Here is an 11,790-nt window from a genome sequence, read left to right as displayed (position 1 = left end):
TTCACCACACAAAACTCAGCTCTCAGATTCCAGAAGTGCCAGCATGGATCTCAAAACCCAAACACTGCTTACACAGTAAAAGACAGTGCTGCAAATAAAACGCTGTTGATGAATACATGGCATCTTTAGAAATCTCAGAGTCACACATAGAGTCCCAAGAAGTCAACCTCAAACCCATGCAAGAAATTATATTCTGGCATTCAAGGCCGAAAATCTCAAAGACCAAATTCTTGCCTAGTGAGCTTCAACAAATCAAGAGCATTTGAGGAGGGTTTTCAACAGCGTAATTCACCTCTCCTTTGGAGATAACATTGAGTCAGAGAATCCAAAGTAACACACAGACACACACACAATACCAAAGTCAAAGATGCTCCGGTGTAAAGAAAGGTTTGACCGCCCAAACCATGAAGATATAGTCTGTCCAGTTGCTGTCACACCCAAGGACTGTATTGGCATGTCAACTAGACAGGGAGGGGCACAGATATGTAGGCTGAGGGCTAAGGTGCAACACATGAATACTCTCACCTTTAGACTGGCATGCCAACTTCTCTAAAACAGAAGCACTACCTGTGGCATGTGTGCTGTACACATACTTCCAAAGGACAAAATCTCCAAGTAGAAAATCGACAAGCCTACAGATCATTTCTGTGGTCTAGGAATTCACATGTGGACTAACAAAAAAAAAGACAGACCAATCAAATAGGAGCTTAAATTCAGATAACTAAATCAACAATCTTAAGTTGCCTGCTCTGTTCTAGGGGAAAAGGTACTTGACTTGTTGGACCTCCGAGTGTGAATTTTTTGAGTGTCATTGAAATGCACCATTGAAACACAAGAGTACCTGCAAAATCCCGTAGCCTTTTGTTGGGCAGAATATTTGATTACCACTCTGTTTCCAATATGATGAAATTGGAAAATGCCTATCAAATTGTTTCCAGCTCACAACCTTTCTGAGTACACAAAATTCTTGTGCCAGCCTACAAAGCTCACAGCCTTTCACTGGTACATAGGATTTACTGGACCAACATGCAAGACACTTTAGAACATGATCACTTATCATAGATCGCAAAACATTTAAGGCCTTTTTGGCACATTCTTTGAATTAATGCCAAGGTGCTACATTTGAATTACCGTTTAAGATTTTGAATCCTACGTTTCCCGACACATTTGTACATTCATCAGCAAACCATAGACAAACCAAAGAATACCTTACTATGAATCTCCATAAGAATGTGGAAACTTGCTCTTTACTTCATCAACAATTGTTAATACCTGTGCACCAACCTGTAGAATGATGTGATTACCCGATCCTCCTCACACATCCCAGTATTTTGGAAAGTTCACGAGGAGGCGAACCTTTCATGTGAACCTCTGCAGCGTAGCAGACAAGGGTAAGCACTCTTTTTGCCTAAATCAACTTTACACACAGTTCACTTTGTTGCCAAAGGCTGCAACTGAGCAAACCAACTCAGAATCAAAGGCCGTGGAGAGAACAGCCAAGTCTTGTTAAGCCCTGCAGCAGCCCTGAAACTAAGTCAAAAACACGGGCTGTGCCCTTTCTCCTCCTGAACTGATCCTGGTTACTGTAAGGATAAGGAGAGTGATCTTAAGAAAGCGCAGTGGGAGAGGGAAGAACAAACAATAACAGTGCATTATTCCAGGCATTATTCAGAAGGAGAAAAAACGTTCATCCTAGCTACCAAAAACAATTTCAGCTGCAAAAGAAGCCCCTGTTCCTTTGATCAATGATGTACCTCTGCGTAGGCATAGTGAGGTAAGGAAGATTGACGTGTGGAGTTGTAACAGTGGTATAATTCCACTTGTGGACGTGACTTTAAGAATAAACAAAGTAGAACCTTTCATCTCCTAATCCATGGTACCTATGGGAGCTTTACCAACATAAATCCTATTTTCTGTCTATTTTCTCTTCTATTTGTCTTCAGGTAAATCAAATGATTTAGCAGGTTTGTTTATAAAGAAAAAGAGGGAAAAGAAAAGTCAACTGAATCTGCTATCAAATTCAAAAGCTATACTGACGCAGGAATAAACAGTGCTCCAGTGAAAATGGAAAAGTGCCTTAAGCCATGTAGAAACTCTTTGATAACATTGTTTCAACTTTCATTACACTAAATTCGAATTTGATATCCTGTAGCTGCCTAGTTCAAGTGACACATACTGAAAACTACTACTCCTATTCTACTATAGTATAATACACAACGGTAAGAAAGGTCTTATGCACTAGCACTAAGTGTCATTGTTCTACAAATTGATTATGGCTAGATTGAGATTGAATCATGGTTCAACAGCTCAAGAGAAAGCAACAGAATTAGTGGAAATCCTTGTAGTAGGAGCAGTAGTAAGAAATAGATAGGTCAGAAATAGAGCAAAAATGTGAATTATCAGCACGCAATACAGTGATTGAGTGAATCTCCTGTGGTGCCTAATTGGCAACAATTCATGACAGATAAAAATTTCCGAGGGGCCAAATTGGCCAGAAATCACCAGTTTTACTGGTCTAAATGAAGATCCACTGTGACAAGTGACCTGAGTAAGATTTATGGCTATTGGCAGTATTGCAATCAGAGATTACAGGTATCCCAAAACTGTAGGCAAAATGAAGCATCATTTCCACCTTCCATAACAGACTGTGGCAGTGCAATTCCTACGATCAGTGCTGCTGATGGCTCCTCTTGATTTACAGCAGAGGCAGAGTAACATGCAATCCCTTCTGGTGCAGCCCAGGGTTAGGATGTCAGCTGTATGGTGTTTGTATGATGCCCCACACGTCCCCAGTTGTCTGACTTGTCCTCAAGGCCAAAGTGCTCCACATTTCCCTCCCATCTGCGTAAAGCTGAGTTATCGATCCAGGTGCGGCGAGATGCTCGGCACGTTTCCCGGGACACACGTATCCGCCATGCGGCCACCAACACACCGGTGCCAAGGCAACAGATACTAGAGGCATGCGAACACACCACAAATCACCAGCGTGCTAGTGTCAGTATCTCTCACTGGCCTTGGGGGCAGGCAACACTAATGACTGGGGACAATGTATGTGGGCAGGGAGAATTGTGATTACGATTTGCATATGAATTGACATGGGAGTGAGGATTTATCACACCTCTGTTGGGCAATAAGATAAGGGATCTACCGGAACATCGGGTACAGTAGCACCTGGTACCCAACAAGAAGGAACAGGTTTTGGTACATGGTAGCAGTTTAAATCATATGTCCTTACCCTAAATATGATTTAAGTGTGATCACAGCTTTGTAAAAATGGTATGATTCTATATTGACAAGGAGTCTGAGTATCATTCTTTTACATGAACTCACTTCTTTGTGAGGTATAACCAAGAAGTGATCAATAACTGCCTCAATAAATTTCTGTCCACAAAATGTTCGCCTTTCGCTTGGGTGCTGTAAACTGCTTATTCAGGAAAGGTGCATTAAATTATTCAAGAAAGGCAAAGGCAAAAGTAATTCAATTCCTTATCATCTGGAAAAGAAAGTGTCAGTAATGAATGACGACTGAATTCTCCTACACAATGAAACATTTATGCAACATTTTGAGCATGAGATAATCACACAATAGCTTGGAGTACTTATTCTTCTCCATTCAACCACACCATTGACACCCTTACTTAACTTGTGGACAACAGAAACATTTACTCATATATCATAGTTTTACAGATATAACAGTCACGTAATAAAGGTTTTTAACATTACAATATCTATCAATGGACAGTGACTACTCAATCAACTTGTTATTGTTACTGCATGCTAAATGTACTTTTATAATTTCTATCTACATTCTCCCTTCACATAATTTTCCTGATCAACTCCTTAGTCATATGAGATTGCTTGGCACATAGACTATCCGATAGAGGTACACTGCATAGACTTATTGAGCAAAATATAAAAGCACAACATTCTTCTTCACACATAAAGGAAGAACAGTGTGTACACTATCAATGCACCTGTTTAGAATACCAATGGCATAGTGAAGGCTTGCTGCAGTAAAGACCACCACCACTAGGTGGCACCTGTACACAGAAGGGTTATCAAGGGGTCAATGGTTTCCCATACCATCTCTTTAGCAGCACCTGTTTCACTTTGAAAGGAATAGCTCCAGCGTTCCCGCCAGGTTTTTGAAAGTATGCGTCCAAATATTTGGGAGGGGCGTAATGAGCGCCGGAGGCGCGAGACGAGCGCCGCAGGCGCTCGCATTCTAGGGGGGTCCGGGGGCATGCTCCCCCGGGAAAATTTGGATTTTCAAACCCTCTAGAACACAATTTCCTGCAATTTGAGAGGATAATCATGCACTTGAGATTGGATGTCGGTTGCCTCTTTTACTCCCATTTTCAGTTATCGACGACCACCCTCTTCATCAAAATACGTTATATTAAAAACAACTGTAAGCACAGGGAATCAGCCTTCCGTGATCTGGCCCGGGTATTATTTGTCCAGACAAATCTATATGAAAATTTTGGATTTTTGATGCTTCGAAACAGGGCTCTAGCGGCCTAGCCTGTCTGTCAGCCCGTGAAAAAAATTCTGCCAATTATTTTCCGTCATTGAAAAAAAAATGTCTAACGTTACCTCGTGCGATCGATGTTGCGCCCTCCCGCATCAAAATTTTTTCCGAGACGATAAAATAATGGCGCCATCACACTTTGTGTCTTTTTTCTATTTTGCCCGATGATTTTAGTCAAATTTTTTGAATCGGTGGGGTTTTACAAGGCCTTGCCGTCATTTTCCACGAGCGTGCGTTTGTTCCTGCGACCTCAGGTAACCCCGTTTTCGGCGTGAAATCTTTGGCTGGATTTCTTTTTAAATAGATCAAGAACGTTATACATTACTCGAGGAGGACGATCTGCTGCCTCTTTGGCAGTGATCATTGCAGGTGTAACCTTGAAGCAGTAGCCAGAAAGACGGCGCTGCGATCGACGGTCCGTCTGGGGAGGGGGGCGTGCCGTGACATGTGCCACGGAGTGCACAGCCGACTCGATCGACGCTTGACAACAATATTGCGGCCCCTTTTCTGCCGCAAATTTTGTCTTTTTGAAATAAAAGAAATTTTGTAAATAAGAAATAAAGTGTATAGTTTTGGATTCTTCACTTATTTACCGCGCACCGTTTTTTGTTAGCAGCTAGGGAAGAAACTCAAGTTGCCAGACGACACGGGCGGCTACCAACGTCACGTGCGCTAATACTCGGTAACTTTTGTTTTTTTTCCGGTGACCAATAACAGAGTGCAACATTACATTTATCAAACGCTGATTGGTTATTAAGATGATTGGATTTGGACCTGGTGGCCAATCTAGACTGCTTGGCGCTAGCGGCCTGTTGTCAAAGATACCGACTGCCAATCAACTGCCCACAGTGTGAGAACTTTTGTTGAGATGTGCAGCACTCGCGCAGAGCAGTTTGCTTGTTCAATACTAGTATTACCCACAAATCTTTAACAAATACGTGAAACTGAGGACAAGTAAGTATCATGTTAATATCAGAATATAAAATCTGCATAAGATTTCTTCGAGTGTTAAAGAATGCTGACTGTCAGACGTATTTCACGGACTACAAAAAATTACATTGCGCAACGGACAGCTCAGACTGGCGCGTGGCTGGGTGTGTCGCACATGGGTCCGCTAGTTGTAAAGCGTGCCGCGCTCCGCCCCATGCCCAGACTACTAGGATGACCGGAAAGTGAAGAATTTGAAGTATAAATTGTAAAGGTAGGATTCCTTCGTATAAAGACAGATTTTTAAAAAGATTCCAGATACATTTTGTACACTGGTGGTACAGGTCAGCCTTTCTTTCATATTTTTTTATGGACGCATTCAGCTGAGCCGAGTGCGTCTTTCCAGAAAAAAATGCGTCCAAAGACGTAAAGACGTATGCCTGGCGGGAACGCTGAATAGCTCTATTAGTTTCCTCACATGCAACATTTCCAAGTCTTAAGACAAATGACTAAAAATCTTAAACCATCTATAAATCATTTATACTTATACCTGGTACTTTTCTAACTGTTACAAGTCAAATGTCTGTGGACATAAGCCATCATGTAAACATCACAGGAAGAAACAAAAGTCCTGTTCACCTATTTATGATGTATTATTAATTACAACCGTCACAATAAACACAAAAAACACAGAGCCAAAGTATGAAATGGTAATACTACTGCATTAACATACTAGACTACTACAACTGATGCTACTGCAGTACCAAACCTATTCAAGTGGTGGCACTCTAAGTCTTACCTGGCATTCTTACATTCTAATCTTACATTGAATAGCAGTATGCTTTTACTGCATTGTCGTTAGCAGTAAATTATCAACAAAAATCCATCTCTTGGTTTTCTTTCAACTAGCCATCTTACTTTCAGTCAAAGCAATCAATGCTTACTGTACTAATACTTACAATGTATAAATAGCCCAACCAAAGTAAAGAGTGAGCCATTAACAAAACCCATGAAAGAATGTGCACAGCTACCATCGCTACACAAATTTAAAAGTACTCACTATTCAAACTTGTGTCTTTCCAGAAAGCGAGAGAAGCTGGTGGCTGCATTGCCTCTTTCCAGTGCTAGGGGTCCTGCAAGGAAATGAAACGTAACATTACTAAAATATACCAGTCAAACATAGCAATGAAAGCATAAAAGTTTTCCCAATAAATGAAAAACAGTTCATAACCAATCATTTTTCCAAATCAATTTCTTGCAAATAACAACAATTGTTTCATGTAGAGAAGACAAAGGCCAGGTGAAAAAATCTTCTTTGCATTACCAAAAGAACTAGTTTTTTAAAAATTTCCAAAGTTTGTTTTAGTCAATCATATTTCCCTCATCAATTTCAATATATCAAAATTGTTATTTGAGAGCTTATTTCTTATTCTTTGCAATTGCATCAAATTTACTATGATTTCAACTTCATTCGCTGTGCACCAGGGCTACCTAAGTGAGCTAGTCCCAAGAAAGAAGTATACTGATTCTAATTATTTGTGTTGTTGTTTTTCACATGACAGGAGGTATGTTCCATGTAACATGAACAAGTTGCTACAAAAGACTATCTGTCTGAACAGCTTTCACTGTTTTAATTTAATTTTGTGGCATACACTGCTTTTCTTTAGATTCTATTATTGGATCTACGTACCAGTTGTTTACCCCATGACTAGCAGGACAATGGTGTCCAGAAGAACGTTATTTAATTTGATTTCAAGTGAGACAAACCACATGTTTGTACATGGGTCCACACACTTTGCCAAAACATTTTCATCACAAGGCAAGAGGGATAAAACTGATCGTAAAAAGAACAAGGGTCCATAATGTTTTCTGCATAATTCTACAAGATACTTATGGTTTGAGTTTATCTATTTAAATTAAAACTCCTTGCACAACAGGTACATTTATATCTTCTGCATGCTAATCCTTAAAGCTTTCGTAGGTTGTTACTACCATGTAGACATCATAACAACGCAGGTTCCATGGTGAGCTTGAGTGTTTTCACTCCAACATGATGCAAGCAGCCATAGTTGACTGAGAATACATAGTAAGGGTGTCTGGTGCTGAGTGTAATGTATATGGGAGCAGAGTAGATGAGTTCTTTCATGAGCAATGACTGGAAAATGACAAGCTACAGACAGAGAGCTTATCACTGTCATGTAACAGACATATGATACAGAAAACTGGTGTCAATGTCAACCTAGCTACATGTAGCCTTACACTTCGAGTTCACATGCATCAGATTTTTGTATCAAAACAATTTACCAGATAGTTTTGAAACTCCAAAATATTACCTCACCTGTAAAGGGCTGAACTACGTCATGAATCGTACCTTTCAATAAAATTTTACGTTCAATGTTATGTCAGAAAATGTGCGGATAGTGCTGAGGTTAGAAAGGTCACAAACCACACAAGCTAATTAGTGGTAACAATCAGTTACAACAATACAAGGTGCTCAGTTGCAGTCCAACTCCAAACTACTAATCAGTAATGTAACTGTATACACTGATGCCAGCCTTTTCTATAAACCAGATCAAAAGCTAACCTGTAAAAAGAATTCCTGCATGACAAGATGGAGAACAACATTTGATACCGGTATACAAAGGTGCTTCAAGATGGGTGATTGAAACCACCTGTGCAATGGGACAGGTGTGTGCATATGTGCACTGATAAAACTCACTGCACTCCCAGAAAAAGAACTGTGCAAACAACTTCACCTCTTCAGGCTTGAGTGCATCATTTAGCCAACAAATGGATATATACAAATATTACAAGTAGAGTACTCTATGAATCATTTAATCATGTATACTGGAATTGGGATACAAATGTATTTCCGTCACAATAATTAGTCCGTAATAACAGGTTCAGCATTGTTAACATAATGATATTGCCCAAAACTGTATCATGTAAGTAGTGGGACATGAAAAGGCACATGAATGGATATCTTATCAGTATCACTACAGCAACAATCTAACATTTTTGTCATTCAACCATGTTGTCAAACAAGGAAAGATTACTACTGTGTATGCAGGCAAAATCCCACGCTATTAAAAATAAAGCACTCTACACTTTGGCTAAAAGCCCTTGGCTGGCCCAGTTGTTACTGTACTAGCTATTGTGCGAGCATTGGTTACACACCAAGAAAAACGACAAACAAAAGTTGTTCCCCTTTGACTTATTGTAGCCATTCTGTACAACAGAATTTTGCAGGGCAATGATCCGCCACAGGACAAAACAGCCTGGGTCTGCTTTCACTAAACCAACAGGGCAATCTGGGACTAAGCATGTACATGTAACACCAACTGCCACTGTGGTCTTCAGTGACTTCAACTCAAACAGCCTACCGATAGTAGAGCTGTTAGTGTTAAGAGGGAAACTACAACCCTATGTTCATCATTTACAACTTAAGCTATCAAAGGATAGAATATATTTGTTGCTGATGCAAGAGAAGGTATCACAAAACATAGTTGTCATTGATAATACATGTACAGGAGTCATAACAAGACATAGATACTAAGAATTAGTAAGATAGATAGTGTATTCAGTGTCATGTTCAAACTTGACCACTTTCTCAGAATTATTCATATATACAGAAAACAAAGGTGGTACAGAACTTGGTGTGTGGTTGGGAAAACACACTTGGAATTGATATATGTAATGGACAGTACAATCTTGTTCAAAAGACGGTATACAGAACATTTATAGAATCTGTTACGTTAAAGCCATGAATGAAACCCAAAATATTTTCAAAGCCATTCTTCTCATACCATTAAATGTTTAGCATGCTTTCCACTCTCATCAAGATGTCCATCCATGCCCTAAGTAAACTACCTTTGACCCCATAAAGCCAGAAAAAACAAATCAAAGATAACGAACATTCATGTATTTCAGATAGTGTAGCAATCCTAATATGTTCCACTTGCTAGACCATAGTAGACGTAAAATGGTATGACAACTTTCAGGGTTCTCCCCAGAAGTTTCAAGCAGAATGGAATGTTACAAAAATGTTTGTGTCTCGAATGTTTAATCCTTTGCCATTAAAGGGCTTCAGGGATAAATCATTGTAAAAACACTTGAAACTAGGAATGTCCAATTGGAATAAATAAACTAAACAGATTAGCCATATAATTATAAGCCACCTTTGTGATATCCACACCATGTGAAAAATGTATGGTTTCAACAACTACGTAAGACCCTAAGAGTAGAATGATTGATGATCAAACATGCCACTTTACATTTTGAAAGTCCACACTCTGATGTGTCTTTGTAGTGTTTGTATAGCTACTGGCTATCATTAAGAATGGTTGGAAGAGTTCCTTTCATGTTTAACATATACATATAAATTAAGACAGTGCAACTCTTCATAGGTCAGAATGCTGAAACATGTTTTAATCAAACAATTGATAATTAGGATTCCATAACCAGTTGGCAACTCTTTCCGTATTGGTCAATCATAAGGCTACACAATCACAAATAATATGTAGCTGCATGTGTATGTTACCATTACATGTGTATCTCTTCTTACTCTTAGTTACTGTATCGTAAAACACATTACACATACACACACACACACACATACCATGTCACCTGGACACACCACCCCACCTCCAAATGTGATAAAATAAATGGCGCACACACAAATATCCGTTGACAACCAGCTGCCCTGGTATCTAAACTACATACTAATTGCTTCATTACAAATTAGTTATAAGCTAACAAAAAGTCTGAGACAAAAATTTCAGTTCAGGCTGTACTCCAAACTGTTAGTACAAAGGTGTGTAGAGTGTGCAAACATTTGTTGGCTACAAGAGGTCATGTAAGCTTTGTACAATTGATTTGCAAACAGTCATAAATGTTGGCCCAATAAGTGTCAGCAATGACCTTTGGTTCCAGCAGTCTCATGTTTGTTTACTGTGACTGTGTGGTGCTACATTCAATAACACCAGAGAGACCTGCAGAATGACATAGTATTTTGGAAAAACTAGATTTCTTCAGTTAGTATTCTTACATGTCAAGCATAACATAGGATTTGCCTTTCTGTTTGAAGTAAAATTTCAGAGCAGTGCCCAATTATCATAACTCTTGAACAGTAAATTGCTACAGTAATTTTACAAATCTTCGGATGTCCACAGGCTTTGAAAAGGCTTCTAACAAAACAAAACAAAACAGATCCAGAGAGCACCGACCGGGGCACACATCATCCCATTTACCCCAAGTTAAGCCTGTAGATAAGGAGTTTTCACACAAACACCTGTGGATTGAGTCCACAACCATGCACCTGCCTAAGGATCTGTTACCCTTCAGAGAGCACCACTGTCCCAGGCAGGATTCGGTTACAAGATCCAAGCACTTTTCAGAAAGCACAAGAGAATAGCTTGGTCTCTAAGCAACAGTCCTCCTCAAGATTTCACCCTGGCACAACCACACTAGAAAGACTTTCAAGCAATTTTGTACTACAACAAAGGGATGCCAAACAGACAGTACTTTTTTTGTCATGTCGCCCAATTTGGAGAATCCTATCAACTCTTCACCTCCCGATCTCCCTGTGCAACCGTTAAGGCTGTTGTATCAACACTAGGAAAACCAGTATATGTTTACCAAACATACACAACGCAGTAACATGGTGGCTCAGCACTCAAACTGCAATTATAGGCAACTCAATTTTTAACCACAAATAGAATAGTGCAATCACTGATAGTGAGATACAAAGAGTAGAATTTTGCGGAAGGACAGTGAAAAATACAAACTTGACTACCAGTAGGCCTGAAAAGGCATCTCGCATATTATTCTAGGGAATATTGTAGCTTACAAATTGTTGCAGTGGCTTGAGGTGTTGTGTTGTGTTGTTGTAAAAAAAGACTCTATTATAGTATCATACATGAAAAAAGCATATGTACAGCTACAGCCATTCAGCCAGGCTATCTACAAGTCTTACACATATAAAACCTGAAGCTGAACTGAAAGTGTCAGTACAGTATCCTGATATTGTGTAGTTAAAACATGTACCTTTCCCACAGAAAAATAAGGTTTGAGCATTTATGAAGACCTCGTGTCCAGTGTTTTTCAAGGCATGGTAATTGACCCTTTCTGTAGCCGGGGCTCTCTCAGATTGTTACTTTTAGGATGACTGTAACAATACACTTGTTTGATTTCACAACATATCTTGTCAGGCTTGATAGGTTATGTTAGGGCCAGAAAAGATTATAAACTGGACATTGTTGTACCTCGAATGAAAGCTGATAAAATCATTCCTTGTCTATCAAGTATATTACTTACCTCAGTAATGTACACCC

General features: G+C 39.5%; 1 protein-coding gene across 2 annotated transcripts in view; it reads right to left on the bottom strand.

The window, feature by feature from the left end:
• LOC118405639 overlaps positions 1–11,790 on the bottom strand; it is a 34,785-nt gene that overhangs the window by 20,189 nt on the left and 2,806 nt on the right. For both annotated transcript variants that reach the window (XM_035805211.1, XM_035805219.1), the window contains exon 3: positions 6,519–6,591. In XM_035805211.1, the coding sequence (XP_035661104.1) occupies positions 6,519–6,591 (73 nt within the window). The remainder of the gene's footprint in view (positions 1–6,518; positions 6,592–11,790) is intronic.

The sequence above is a fragment of the Branchiostoma floridae genome, chromosome 2, assembly GCF_000003815.2.
Source record: "Branchiostoma floridae strain S238N-H82 chromosome 2, Bfl_VNyyK, whole genome shotgun sequence".
Classification (NCBI taxonomy): Eukaryota; Metazoa; Chordata; class Leptocardii; order Amphioxiformes; family Branchiostomatidae; genus Branchiostoma; species Branchiostoma floridae.
This window is presented reverse-complemented; position numbering and strand designations above follow the sequence as displayed.